At 38.1% G+C, this 15,058-nt stretch overlaps 1 protein-coding gene across 1 annotated transcript in view; it reads right to left on the bottom strand.

The window, feature by feature from the left end:
- LYST (lysosomal trafficking regulator) overlaps positions 1–15,058 on the bottom strand; it is a 212,151-nt gene that overhangs the window by 30,135 nt on the left and 166,958 nt on the right. The window contains 2 exon segments of the mRNA XM_017862282.1: positions 6,609–6,798; positions 11,932–12,162. Coding sequence (XP_017717771.1) covers positions 6,609–6,798; positions 11,932–12,162 — 421 coding nt within the window.

Raw genomic sequence — 15,058 nt, 5'->3', positions numbered from 1 at the left:
GAGACAGAGTCTCACTCTGTCACCCAGGCTGGAGTGCAGTGGCATGATCTCGGCTCACTGCAACCTCCGCCTCCTGGGTTCAAGTGATTCTTGTGCCTCAGCCTCCCCAGCAGCTGGAACTACAGGCTCTCGCCACCATGCCTGGCTAAATTTTTTTGTATTTTTAGTAGAGACAGGGTTTCACCATGTTGGCCAGGCTGGTCTGGAACTCCTGACCTCAAGTCATCTGCCTGCCTCGGCCTCCCAAAGCGCTGGGATTACAGGCTTGAGCCACTGCACCCAGCCCTCTCTCTCTTTTACAACATAGTATTATGTTCTCTTGGCATAAAAATTTGGAAATTTTGATATCATTTCCCAGTACTATTAATTATTTATGCTTTGTTGGTATGCTGGATATAGCTAAATGCAGCATAGATGCTGTAAATGGTACTGCCCTTGAAACTTGCAATGTTTTAAGTTCCTAAAGGAAACAGAATATGCTTTCTTTATTCTAGTAGAATACCAAGCACATAGATGAGTATAACAAATAAATATTTCTTGAATGAATCAACAGCATATTGAAAATAGGCAATTCACAGCTTTTTGTTTTGTTGAGTAAAATAAGAAATGTTGACAACATTTTGCAACAAAGAAATTGGAATCTACTCACTAAATAGAAACTGCTCTAAATATAAGCTGCTAGGGAAAGGAACCACAGGAGTCTTGAGTCCTCTCAAAACCTACCATAATGCCTGGCATGCAGCAAGTGCTCCATAAACCAAGGTTTCTCATTCCAGTAACACATGAGGCATCATCTTTTTTTTTTCTTCTTTCAGAAAAAGAACTTCTCCTTTACCTACTAGGACAGTGTATCTTAAATAGGATCTACTAAAATTGAATCTCAAATTGATTTTCAGCGTGTATAAGCTTGGATTCAAGCCCCAGAGATTCTGATGCAGTGTGTCTCTTGTGTTAACAAGCGACCTAACTTTCATCTGTAAGCTATACTGTTCAGTCAATGCCTCTCTAGAATGTCTATGTGGACTGTTCCTTGCTGGGTCTAGTGTTGGGTGTATCTAGTAAACACTGATCCCTTCCAGACCCTAGGGTATTTACAGACCAATACACATTTATTAAGCACTTAGAAAGAACCAGGCACTATGCTCATCATCCTCATACATTATTGTATTGAATCCTTACAGAAAAGTACCCTATGAGGTAAATTATTTTGTTATTCCTGCTTTATAGATCAAAAGCCAGGATTTGCAAAGCACGAAGTTAACTTCCCCAAGGCCACATAGCTAGTAAGCAGCTGGGCAAGGATGCAAAACTCAGGAACTGTGACTGTCGAGGCCGTGGGGAAACTGTTCTATTACACTACTGCTCTGGACATACCCAAGTTCTGACAAATTCCAAATACATTGTGCGAGGAAATTAAGTGTAATTTGAATGAACATAGCTATTAGGGGCACACTAAGGGTTCATGACTGTAGTGGCACAAATAAGATAGGCTTAGAATATGTCTGACATGTTTAAGTCCCATAATGCTAAGTGATAATACCTGCTCTTTCTCTTTTGCTCAACAGAGAGAAATTTTACTGTACTCTAATTTTTTAAAGGTAAATAATTCACCCATGTTGGTACTTTGGTATTATTAGTAAATTACTTGTAAATTACCTCATAACTAATTGTAACATACTAGTAAGAATAAACCATTGTTATCACAATAATTATGATTAAACAGATCTACCTTATCCTATTAATTCACTAAACGTAGATAAAACGGTATGCATACTCTCTTATTTCTAACAACTATAAAACAATCATTCATCTCATGACAGAAATAAGAGTGAGCCTAAAAGAACTACGGCCCAGCTAGCATACCTAATTTCTTTAAGTGACTGATGTTTTCTCTGCGTGCTGGCCCCTTTGTACTGCAGTTCGGGTGGAAGGCTATATACAGCTCCCAAGGAGCACAGTGCACAGAAGGTAACGGTAATTGCCAGCAGTGCCGGCTGCTAATGGCATCTAGTCCACACACTGGCTTTTGGGCAAGTCTGCAAATAACCTCATAGAAACAGATGAGTGCCCTAGGTCATTCATTTTGGTGCCCCACGTCCATGCCTAGCAAGTAGGAAGAGTTCTTTTGTTTCTAGTGAAATGGTTAATTTAGAATGGTTGAGGGACTGCTCATTGCAAAATGTCCCTAGTTTTCCAGTGTCTAGTTGACATTTAGAAACATGAAGAGGCCTCTACTGCACAGCACTTTCCCACATGTTGCTTTTAGTGAGTCAGTATGTGGGGAGTCAGAAAAGGATGGGTTTTCAGGAATACGTGTTTTAAACATATATAACAAACCCGAACGTTGTGCACATGTACCCTAGAACTTTAAGTATAATAAAAAATAAAATAAAACAATAAACTACTGATATACACAAGGAAAAAAAACCTATTTTCAAGGTTATCTTGACATCCTTGTTGTGTTTGTTGCTTAAACCCACGACTATATCTTCTGAGGTGGTAGATTTGTCGGTCAAATACGTCTGTCTATTCTGGGGCTCAACAGCCTCAAAGTGTACATTTCTGTCAAACTGATAACATCTTCATTTTGTGAACATAACCATTTATTCTTGTCCCCTTCAAGTTCCTCCTCTCATTTCAAATGGCACTGCATTTAACTCTCAGTTTTTTCATGTAGTATGTTTTCTTTCCCACTTTGTACTAAAAAACCACAAATTTGAGCTGAATTTTTTCCACCAAGGACTCAAAGTAGCAGCACAGATGAGCTAGAAATACTCAAATCTCATGAAAGATATATCCAGAATGATCTTCATTACATTTTACTTTACCTTGTTCCTTGCTATATGTCATCAGAAGACAGAAATTCCGTGACAAACCACAGATTGCTCGGGTGGGCAGAGCCTGGAGAGAGCCAAATCTTTCTCCGTGGGGCTGGCTGAAGCAGACCACAGGTACTGGAGCACTGGGGAACCCACGTATTCCCCCCATTTCAAGCCTTTTATCCATGACAAAGGACTCTAAAACCAAGACAAATAAAAGTATGGCTTTTAAAAGGTAGTAAGTATAGAATTATTTCTAATTTAAGTGCTAAACAAAGTAAGAGAAAGTAATATGGATTATAAGGTCTGTAAGGGCAAGAATTATTTTACTCATTTTTTTTACTTCCCATGCTTAGCGTATAGAAATATTTGTTCCTTATTTGAGTTTTACTCTGTGGTTCTGGCCTAATTTGTATGAAAATATGTGGTTAATCATTCACAATTCCTTGAAATTTGAGCAGAGAAAAAAATTTAGTATATTTCTTACTTCTAGTTGAAATACCTAAACTAAAGTTGATACTTACTGGAAGACTGTAATTTGGTAGTATGACAAGCCATATGTACATATGGCAATAGAAATCAAGCCCACATGTAGCACAGGAAACCTCACTCAGCTATGAGCTCCTTGAAGAGAGGGGACACCTCTGATTCATCTTTGTGCCAGGACATAGCAGGTTCTCATCTCAAATAGATATGTGATGAGTGAAAGGGGAAGTGTTTATCTATGGAACATATTGAGAGGATTAGAGAATCTCTAGCCAGTACTAGAGAATAAAAGAGAAAGAATTGTCAGTGAAAACAAAAGGTAGAGCTTGAGGAACAAGAGGATTTGGGGAAAGAAAGGTGAGTGAAGACTCTAGAGAGATACCCATATGGCTGCCCATGAACAGTAATGAAAAGGTTTCCTTGACTTCAAGCAAAACAATTATTAAAAGTTTCAAAATCAAGAAGAAAAGACATGATGACCTTTTAAAGAGTTTCCCCAACAGTTCTATTCTTTCTGTTCTTGTTATGACTGTTTTATCCTCTACTGAACTTTTTTTTTAATGGATTCCCTCCTTTTAGACATTTAAGAGTTTAACCCATTATTTTACTTTCAACTCTTCAGAGGAAATGCTACATAAAATAAAATAATCTATTAAGCAATTTTCAGTCATTTCTGTAAAAAACCTAAGATTTTTAGTGAAACTTGCTTATGTCATTTTCCAAATAAATGAAAAAAGAGGCATCATTGACCTATATACTATCTTTTAAAAAAATCATGGCTGTTTAGGAGCTCTAATAATTCTGTCAGACTATTTAGCGGACATGTTAATATACAGTTTTAAATGATATCATAGTGGTCTAAAAAATGAGTATCTCAGGAAAAGCTTAAGAGCTTCAGGAATGCTCATGTGGGCACAGAGAGGTTAGGATCAGGCATTTTAAAACAAGCTTCTAAAATTTTGTCTATCAGTGTTTTCTTGTGGCTCCCCTGTGGGATACAAATCTATCAATATTAAAGTTGAGAAAATTTTGTGTTAAATTTTATAGTTATAATTTATCATTCACAGTTCCTTGCCGGATATAAATTACTTTTATATGAGTTGCAGAGCTTAAACTTCTAGTTTTCAATGACACAGAAAGATACAATGGCAACTACTTCTTTATATCATAGTATATTTATTATCATTATTATTATCAGTATTATTTTTTAAGTTGTGGGATACATGTGCAGAATGTGCAGGTTTGTTACATAGGTATACACGTGCCATGGTGGTTTGCTGCACCTATCAACCTGTCATCTAGGTTTTAAGCCCTGCATGTATTAGCTATTTGTCCTGATGCTCTCCCTCCCCTCCCCACCAACCCTCCTGTATGGCCCCAGTGTGTGTTTTCCCCTCCCTGTGTCCATGTGTTCTCATTGTTCAACTCCCANACCTAACTTTCATCTGTAAGCTATACTGTTCAGTCAATGCCTCTCTAGAATGTCTATGTGGACTGTTCCTTGCTGGGTCTAGTGTTGGGTGTATCTAGTAAACACTGATCCCTTCCAGACCCTAGGGTATTTACAGACCAATACACATTTATTAAGCACTTAGAAAGAACCAGGCACTATGCTCATCATCCTCATACATTATTGTATTGAATCCTTACAGAAAAGTACCCTATGAGGTAAATTATTTTGTTATTCCTGCTTTATAGATCAAAAGCCAGGATTTGCAAAGCACGAAGTTAACTTCCCCAAGGCCACATAGCTAGTAAGCAGCTGGGCAAGGATGCAAAACTCAGGAACTGTGACTGTCGAGGCCGTGGGGGAAACTGTTCTATTACACTACTGCTCTGGACATACCCAAGTTCTGACAAATTCCAAATACATTGTGCGAGGAAATTAAGTGTAATTTGAATGAACATAGCTATTAGGGGCACACTAAGGGTTCATGACTGTAGTGGCACAAATAAGATAGGCTTAGAATATGTCTGACATGTTTAAGTCCCATAATGCTAAGTGATAATACCTGCTCTTTCTCTTTTGCTCAACAGAGAGAAATTTTACTGTACTCTAATTTTTTAAAGGTAAATAATTCACCCATGTTGGTACTTTGGTATTATTAGTAAATTACTTGTAAATTACCTCATAACTAATTGTAACATACTAGTAAGAATAAACCATTGTTATCACAATAATTATGATTAAACAGATCTACCTTATCCTATTAATTCACTAAACGTAGATAAAACGGTATGCATACTCTCTTATTTCTAACAACTATAAAAACAATCATTCATCTCATGACAGAAATAAGAGTGAGCCTAAAAGAACTACGGCCCAGCTAGCATACCTAATTTCTTTAAGTGACTGATGTTTTCTCTGCGTGCTGGCCCCTTTGTACTGCAGTTCGGGTGGAAGGCTATATACAGCTCCCAAGGAGCACAGTGCACAGAAGGTAACGGTAATTGCCAGCAGTGCCGGCTGCTAATGGCATCTAGTCCACACACTGGCTTTTGGGCAAGTCTGCAAATAACCTCATAGAAACAGATGAGTGCCCTAGGTCATTCATTTTGGTGCCCCACGTCCATGCCTAGCAAGTAGGAAGAGTTCTTTTGTTTCTAGTGAAATGGTTAATTTAGAATGGTTGAGGGACTGCTCATTGCAAAATGTCCCTAGTTTTCCAGTGTCTAGTTGACATTTAGAAACATGAAGAGGCCTCTACTGCACAGCACTTTCCCACATGTTGCTTTTAGTGAGTCAGTATGTGGGGAGTCAGAAAAGGATGGGTTTTCAGGAATACGTGTTTTAAACATATATAACAAACCCGAACGTTGTGCACATGTACCCTAGAACTTTAAGTATAATAAAAAATAAAAATAAAAACAATAAACTACTGATATACACAAGGAAAAAAAACCTATTTTCAAGGTTATCTTGACATCCTTGTTGTGTTTGTTGCTTAAACCCACGACTATATCTTCTGAGGTGGTAGATTTGTCGGTCAAATACGTCTGTCTATTCTGGGGCTCAACAGCCTCAAAGTGTACATTTCTGTCAAACTGATAACATCTTCATTTTGTGAACATAACCATTTATTCTTGTCCCCTTCAAGTTCCTCCTCTCATTTCAAATGGCACTGCATTTAACTCTCAGTTTTTTCATGTAGTATGTTTTCTTTCCCACTTTGTACTAAAAAACCACAAATTTGAGCTGAATTTTTTCCACCAAGGACTCAAAGTAGCAGCACAGATGAGCTAGAAATACTCAAATCTCATGAAAGATATATCCAGAATGATCTTCATTACATTTTACTTTACCTTGTTCCTTGCTATATGTCATCAGAAGACAGAAATTCCGTGACAAACCACAGATTGCTCGGGTGGGCAGAGCCTGGAGAGAGCCAAATCTTTCTCCGTGGGGCTGGCTGAAGCAGACCACAGGTACTGGAGCACTGGGGGAACCCACGTATTCCCCCCATTTCAAGCCTTTTATCCATGACAAAGGACTCTAAAACCAAGACAAATAAAAAGTATGGCTTTTTAAAAGGTAGTAAGTATAGAATTATTTCTAATTTAAGTGCTAAACAAAGTAAGAGAAAGTAATATGGATTATAAGGTCTGTAAGGGCAAGAATTATTTTACTCATTTTTTTTACTTCCCATGCTTAGCGTATAGAAATATTTGTTCCTTATTTGAGTTTTACTCTGTGGTTCTGGCCTAATTTGTATGAAAATATGTGGTTAATCATTCACAATTCCTTGAAATTTGAGCAGAGAAAAAAATTTAGTATATTTCTTACTTCTAGTTGAAATACCTAAACTAAAGTTGATACTTACTGGAAGACTGTAATTTGGTAGTATGACAAGCCATATGTACATATGGCAATAGAAATCAAGCCCACATGTAGCACAGGAAACCTCACTCAGCTATGAGCTCCTTGAAGAGAGGGGACACCTCTGATTCATCTTTGTGCCAGGACATAGCAGGTTCTCATCTCAAATAGATATGTGATGAGTGAAAGGGGAAGTGTTTATCTATGGAACATATTGAGAGGATTAGAGAATCTCTAGCCAGTACTAGAGAATAAAAGAGAAAGAATTGTCAGTGAAAAACAAAAGGTAGAGCTTGAGGAACAAGAGGATTTGGGGAAAGAAAGGTGAGTGAAGACTCTAGAGAGATACCCATATGGCTGCCCATGAACAGTAATGAAAAGGTTTCCTTGACTTCAAGCAAAAACAATTATTAAAAAGTTTCAAAATCAAGAAGAAAAGACATGATGACCTTTTAAAGAGTTTCCCCCAACAGTTCTATTCTTTCTGTTCTTGTTATGACTGTTTTATCCTCTACTGAACTTTTTTTTTAATGGATTCCCTCCTTTTAGACATTTAAGAGTTTAACCCATTATTTTACTTTCAACTCTTCAGAGGAAATGCTACATAAAATAAAAATAATCTATTAAGCAATTTTCAGTCATTTCTGTAAAAAACCTAAGATTTTTAGTGAAACTTGCTTATGTCATTTTCCAAATAAATGAAAAAAGAGGCATCATTGACCTATATACTATCTTTTAAAAAAATCATGCCTGTTTAGGAGCTCTAATAATTCTGTCAGACTATTTAGCGGACATGTTAATATACAGTTTTAAATGATATCATAGTGGTCTAAAAAATGAGTATCTCAGGAAAAGCTTAAGAGCTTCAGGAATGCTCATGTGGGCACAGAGAGGTTAGGATCAGGCATTTTAAAAACAAGCTTCTAAAATTTTGTCTATCAGTGTTTTCTTGTGGCTCCCCTGTGGGATACAAATCTATCAATATTAAAGTTGAGAAAAATTTTGTGTTAAATTTTATAGTTATAATTTATCATTCACAGTTCCTTGCCGGATATAAATTACTTTTATATGAGTTGCAGAGCTTAAACTTCTAGTTTTTCAATGACACAGAAAGATACAATGGCAACTACTTCTTTATATCATAGTATATTTATTATCATTATTATTATCAGTATTATTTTTTAAGTTGTGGGATACATGTGCAGAATGTGCAGGTTTGTTACATAGGTATACACGTGCCATGGTGGTTTGCTGCACCTATCAACCTGTCATCTAGGTTTTAAGCCCTGCATGTATTAGCTATTTGTCCTGATGCTCTCCCTCCCCTCCCCACCAACCCTCCTGTATGGCCCCAGTGTGTGTTTTTCCCCTCCCTGTGTCCATGTGTTCTCATTGTTCAACTCCCACTTATGAGTGAGAACATGCAGTGTCTGGTTTTCTGTTCTTGTGTTAGTTTGCTGAGGATGATGGCTCCCAGCTTCATCCACGTCCCTGCAAATTACATGACCTCATTCTTTTTTATGGCTGCATAGTATTTCATGGTATATATTTTCTTTATCTAGTCTATCATTGATGGGCATTTGTGTTGGTTTCATGTCTTTGCTATAGTAAATAGTGCCACAATAAACCATACGTGTGCATGTGTCTTTAGAGTAGAATGATTTATATTCCTTTGAGTATATACCCAGTAATGGGATTGCTGGGTCAAATAGTACTTCTGGTTCTAGATCCTTGAAGAATCGCCACACTGTCTTCCACAAGGGTTGAACTAATTTACATTCCCACCAACGGTGTAAAAGCATTCCGATTTCTCCACAGCCTCACCAGCATCTACTGTTTCTTGACTTTTTAATAATCATCATTCTGATTGGTGTGAGATGGTATCTCATTGTGGTTTTGATTTGCATTTCTCTAATGATCAGTGATCTTGAGCTTCTTTTTCAACAGTAACCAAAACAGTATGATATTGGTACCAAGGCAGACATATAGACGAATGGAATAGAACAGAGACTTCAGAAATAACACCACACATCTACAACCATCTGATCTTCAACAAACCTGGTAAGAACAAGCAATGGGGAAAGGATTCCCTATTTAATAAGTGGTGCTGGGAAAACTGGCTAGCCATATGCAGAAAACTGAAACTGGACCTCTTCCTTACACCTTATGCAAAAATTAACTCAAGATTAATTAGACAAATGTAAAACCCCAAACCATAAAAACCTTAGAAGAAAATCTAGGCAATATCATTCAGGACATAGGCATGGGCAAAGATTTCATGATGAAAAGGTCAAAAGCAATTGCAACAAGAGCTAAAATTGACAACTGCGATCTAATTAAACTAAACAGCTTCCGCACGTCAAAATAAACTACTATCAGAGTGAACATGCAACCTACAGAATGGGAGAAAATTTTTGCAATCTACCCATCTGACAAAGGTCTAATATCCAGAATCTACAAGGAACTTGTACAAATTTACAAGAAAAAAACAAACGACCTCATGAAAAAGTAGGCAAAGGATATGAACAGCCACTTCTCATAGAATATTTAAAGAGGAGTGCTTTATTGAAATGCTTTTTATACAGCTCTGATTGTTTTGAACTTCAATGGTGAACTGAAGTTCACACAAGCACATCTGGGTCATCCAGATGACCCCCGTATAAATGAGTACTGTTGCTTGGTTTCAAGGCTTGTGTTTGCATTTTGTGTAGATGTCAAGTGAAGGCCCACGGAGTCAAGAAGCAGTATGGTATGGAAGGTTTCACCGTGGTTCAAATAAAGAAAAGCAGTGGCATAAATGTCATTACACATCACACAGAAGTGCAGCAAACCAAACCTTAAAGAACTTGCATCAGTGAAGACATTAATCTAAAAAACAATGAGTGTCTATTATATGCCCAGCACCTTCCTAAGAACTGGGGACACAGTGATGAACAAGAGCAGACAAAGTCCTTGTGTTTATGGAGTTACATTCTATTTGGGATGGGAGTATACACAAATAAATAAACTAATACATATACAATATGTCAGGTGATGGAAGTGCTATACACAAAAAGAAGGGGAAGGGGTCTGAGGATGACGGAACACCTGTTCTAGACATAATTAGACTTAGATATAATCAGAGCTTATGGAAAGCATTTAAATGGGGGTCGGGGAAGACTCCGAGGAAGAGATGTCTGAGCAGAGACTTGAATGAGATGAGGGAGCAAACTGGGGATTTATCTGGGGAGTGGTTATTCCAGGTGAAGGAAACAGTCATCACAAAGGTCCTGAAGTGGGAATGAAGCAGGGTGGTACCACGTTCCCACTGCGAGCAGCCATACTGCTCAGATCCAACTTTAACAGCTAATGAGCAGTAAGTATAGTAGTAAATTAAATGGCATTTATTAATTCCCAGGGATATATTGTAAAATTATGTTGACATGTTAAAGTGACAGATTGGGCTGGGTGTGGTGGCTCACATCTGTAATCCTAGCACTTCGGGAGGCCGTGGCAGGTAGATCATGAGGCCAGGAGTTCGAGACCAGCCTGGCCAATATGGTGAAACCCTATCTCTACTAAAAATACAAAAATTAGCTGGGTGTGGCGGCGGGCACCTGTAATCCCAGATACTCAGGAGGCTGAGGCAGGAGAACTGTTTGAACCTGGGAGGCGGAGCTTGCAGTGAGCTGAGATTGTGCCACTGCACTCCAGCCTGGGTGACAGAGCGAGACTCGTCTCAATCGATCAATCAATCAAGTGACAGATCGTAGTTAAAAATAGTGATGCGGGTAATTACAGTGACTAAAGTGATTTGTGAAGCTTCAAAAACAGAAAACAAAAAATGTAGTTTTCTATTATGAAACTCAACACTCGTAATTTAGTTTTAGCAAAACAACATTGTCTACCATATTAATGCTTTAAAATTGAATTTCACTGGTGGAATAAGTTTTGCTTGTATTTAACATGACCATTTGACATATGTGAGCTATAAGCACAAATAATTTATATCCAGTGTTCTGTCTTACATAAAGTAATATTATTATGAGGAATAATAGTCAAAACAAGGTGTAGGTGTGTAAAAACCTTTTCCTCTTAAAATAGGTCACAGATACTGCACTTTGAGATACACTGAATTATTTCCTCTTTAAGGTCCTTTACAACTTCTTTCCCTTACCTTTTCATTTTCTGTGATTTCCTTCTGTAAACCCTTACAGTGTTTACAATTCACATTCTACTATCTTATGCTGTTTTATATGAAGAATTTAGTTGAAGATTAAAATCCACTTTAGCTTTAAGGCTTGCTTGCTTGATTTTCTATTTTGAAGTAAAATTTTACCTACTTCCTATTTTGGACGTAGTACTTTTTATCATTACAACCTGGGGAGGCCAAAGAAATATGTAAAGTTCTCCCTTAAGCATAAACCAAAACATCCGCATCACTGGTCAATCCTTTTGATTGTGGATGATAAGTGTACACTGGCATACCAATGCTCAAACTATTCTCTAGTCCTTCTCTTCTTGTTTGCAAATTCCTATTATGTCACTACCCTGGGAGGCTTTCCCTGGGAATAACCATTCTCTCTGCTTTCTGAGGGAGGTTACTATCTGAAACAATCAATCCTTCTTTCCTCTGAGCTCCCCAAAGCACTCTCTCATATCGCTAACACAGCATTTACCTCGCACAGGATTCTGCTTTCGCTGCTGCACCTGTCTTGCACTGACTGGCACACAGCTTTAGGACAGGACTATGCTATTCATTACTGTATCCCTGGCACCTGGGAGAGTGCCTGGCATCATCTGCATTCAATTGAAATCCAAATGACATACCGGATAGGTGATTTCTTTAACTTGTTCTCGGGTCTCCCTGAAAGCAAACTGCACTAGCAACCCCACAGCAGCTGGAAGCTCTCCTTCAATATTGAGCTTGGCTCCAGGTCTGCTCACATGGGCTGTGTGGAACAGCTGACGGGGAGTCTGCCCATACGTTTTTATCATGGTTTCTAGCGCTCGTCTCTGAACTGGATCTTCAACTGCAGAGACATCCATTCCAAAATACGTCTGCAGAGTGAAAGAATAAAGGAACAAGACATATGTAGTAAAAAGAAAGACTTGGCAATAATATAATACCAAAGGGAAAAACGACACTTTGTTTTATATTCTAGGTTATGGAAAAAATGCTTTTGTTCAGGTTAACAATCACTCATGGTCTCACTGAGATCAGAAGTATCAATGTTTCTGAATAGGTGAACAAAAACAATGTATCTTGACTGGTTATAATTAGGTATGTTTATAAAATCAGTTTTTAATTTAAGACCTGAGAATATCATATAAGACTTGATATCAAATTACTGAAGAAGTTGCTTGTTCAAAGCAATATATAGGAAGAGGCAAAAATGAAGTTAAAATACAATGCTGGTAGATAAAGAGAGCATTATTTAGGTTCTAATAAATATTGTAGATAAAACCAAAAGAGCAGCAATGAAAATTCAAAGCTCTTAAATGTAAAGGGTATTATTGTACTAATAAAATTATTGCACTAAGAAGGATATTTTTTCTTATTTATTTGTTTATTTTGAGACGGAGTCTCGCTCTGTCGCCCAGGCTGGAGTGCAATGGCACGATCTTGGCTCACTGCAACCTCCGCCTCCCGGGTTGAAGCGGTTCTTCTGCCTCAGTCTCCCAAGCAGCTGGGACTACAGGCGTGTGCCACCACGCCCAGCTAATTTTTTTGTATTTTTAGTAAAGATGGGGTTTCACCATGTTAGCCAGGCTGGTCTCGAACTCCTGACCTTAGGCAATCCGCCCGCCTCGGCCTCCCAAAGTGCTGGGATTACAGGCACGAGCCACCGCGCCTGGCCAAGAAGAATATTATTTCTTAGTGTCATTATCCTGTAAAGTCAGACGGAGAGCAATGTGCATTTACTTCTTTATTTCTAAAGCTGGTGATCAGTAATTGAGTACAGATCAGCTATATTTCGTACATATCCACTTGGATGGCTTAGCTGTTAGTATAATATTTAATCAGTTGTAGTGGCTTTCATTACATATCTAGACATAACATTTCTATAAATGCCAAAATAAAATTCCAAAGACTACTTGGGGTCTTATTTCCATGTGAAGCTTCCTGTGCCACATAAAACTTTCATTAAATAAATTTATATGATTTGCTCTTGTTAATCTGGTTTTTTGTTTTCTGTTTTGTTATTTTGCAGAGACTCTAGTTAACCTGAGGAAAAGAAAGTGTTTTCCTCCCTTATATATTAATATTATATGTGAAGTTGTTATTCACCAAACTACATTTTTCTCCTTTTTTAGAATGAACTTTTCCATAGCATTTATTTTCTATTAGAATAATCAAGAAACCTATCTTATTCTCTTTTCTAGATTATAAATCTCTTAAGAAATTTAATTTTACATGACTTCAGATGTACTCAAAATAATTATGGAACAAAATAAACCAATGAGCTTTTTATTTTAAAGCTACTTTTGGGGAATGGACTACTGGCCTAAAAAAGCTCAGATACGGAGTGGTCTACTGTAGGTTCTGTGTGTGCATTTTACCTATATTTGTTACAAACTCTTGTAGATTTGTTACAATCAACACAGAAAATTACAGTTAGTGGAGAGGTCTTTAGATATTTCCTTTTGAAAGGAAGTATCTTTCTTTTCAGAATCTGCTTTTTCACCTCTCACTCCTCAAGGGATTTCCTTTCAGCGGTGGCATTTGGAGTCTCCACTACATCCAGGCAGGCCCATCTACCTTGGAAAGGAAAGTTGGCTTTCCTCCTAACCCCCTTCACCCTCTTGGAGTCTTATTTACTTTTGCATCCCCAGAGCCTAGCAAAATAAATGTTTCCTGAAGAGGTAAGATTATTTTTTCTAAAGTTAGTCTATCCAATAACCTCAAAAAGTATACTTGAAAATGTAGGCCGGGCGTGGTGGCTCACGTTTGTAATCCCAGCACTTTGGGAGGCCGAGGTGGTGAATCACGAGGTCAGGAGTTTGAGACTAGCCTGGCCAAGATGGTGAAACCCTGTCTCACTAAAAATACAAAAATTAGCCAGGCGTGGTGGAGGGCGCCTGTGATCCCAACCACTCGGGAGGCTGAGGCAGAAGAATTGCTTGAACTTGAGAGGCAGAGGTTGCAGTGAGCTGAGATCACACCACCGCACTCTAGCCTGGGTGACAGAGCAAGACTCCATCTCAAAAATAAATAAATAAATAAAAAATAAAAATGTAACAATTCTACTTCTAGGAATTTATCTTAAGGAAGTAAAGATGTACCTAAAAATAACCATAGAAATATTAATTTTAATAGCAAACAAATCCTAACTAAATATCCAACAATAGAAGACTGCTAAATAAACTATTCTATAGCTATACTTGAGAACATATGTTGAGTATCCCTTATACAAACATTTGGAACCAGAATTGTTTTAGATTTCAGGGGTTTTGGGGGGGGGATTTTGGAATATTAGCATTATTTACTTAGCAGTTCAGTATTCTTAATCCAAAAATCTGAAATCTGATATGGTCCAATGAGCATTTCCTTTGATTATCATGTTGGCACTCAAAAAGTTTCTGATTTTGAAGCATTTTGAATTCTGGATTTTTGGATTAAGAATGCTCTACCTATACTAAGAAGCCATTAAAAATAATGTAGAGGCCGGGCACGGTGGCTCAAGCCTGTAATCCCAGCACTTTGGGAGGCCGAGGCGGGCGGATCACGAGGTCAGGAGATCGAGACCATCCTGGCTAACACGGTGAAACCCCGTCTCTACTAAAAAAATACAAAAAACTAGCCGGGCGAGGTGGCGGGCGCCTGTAGTCCCAGCTACTCGGGAGGCTGAGGCAGGAGAATGGCGTAAACCCGGGAGGCGGAGTTTGCAGTGAGCTGAGATCCAGCCACTGCATTCCAGCCCGGGCGACAGAGCGAGACTCCGTCTCAAAAAAA

Source organism: Rhinopithecus bieti, unplaced genomic scaffold (genome assembly GCF_001698545.2).
Source record: "Rhinopithecus bieti isolate Rb0 unplaced genomic scaffold, ASM169854v2 scaffold_57691, whole genome shotgun sequence".
Classification (NCBI taxonomy): domain Eukaryota; kingdom Metazoa; phylum Chordata; class Mammalia; order Primates; family Cercopithecidae; genus Rhinopithecus; species Rhinopithecus bieti.
This window is presented reverse-complemented; position numbering and strand designations above follow the sequence as displayed.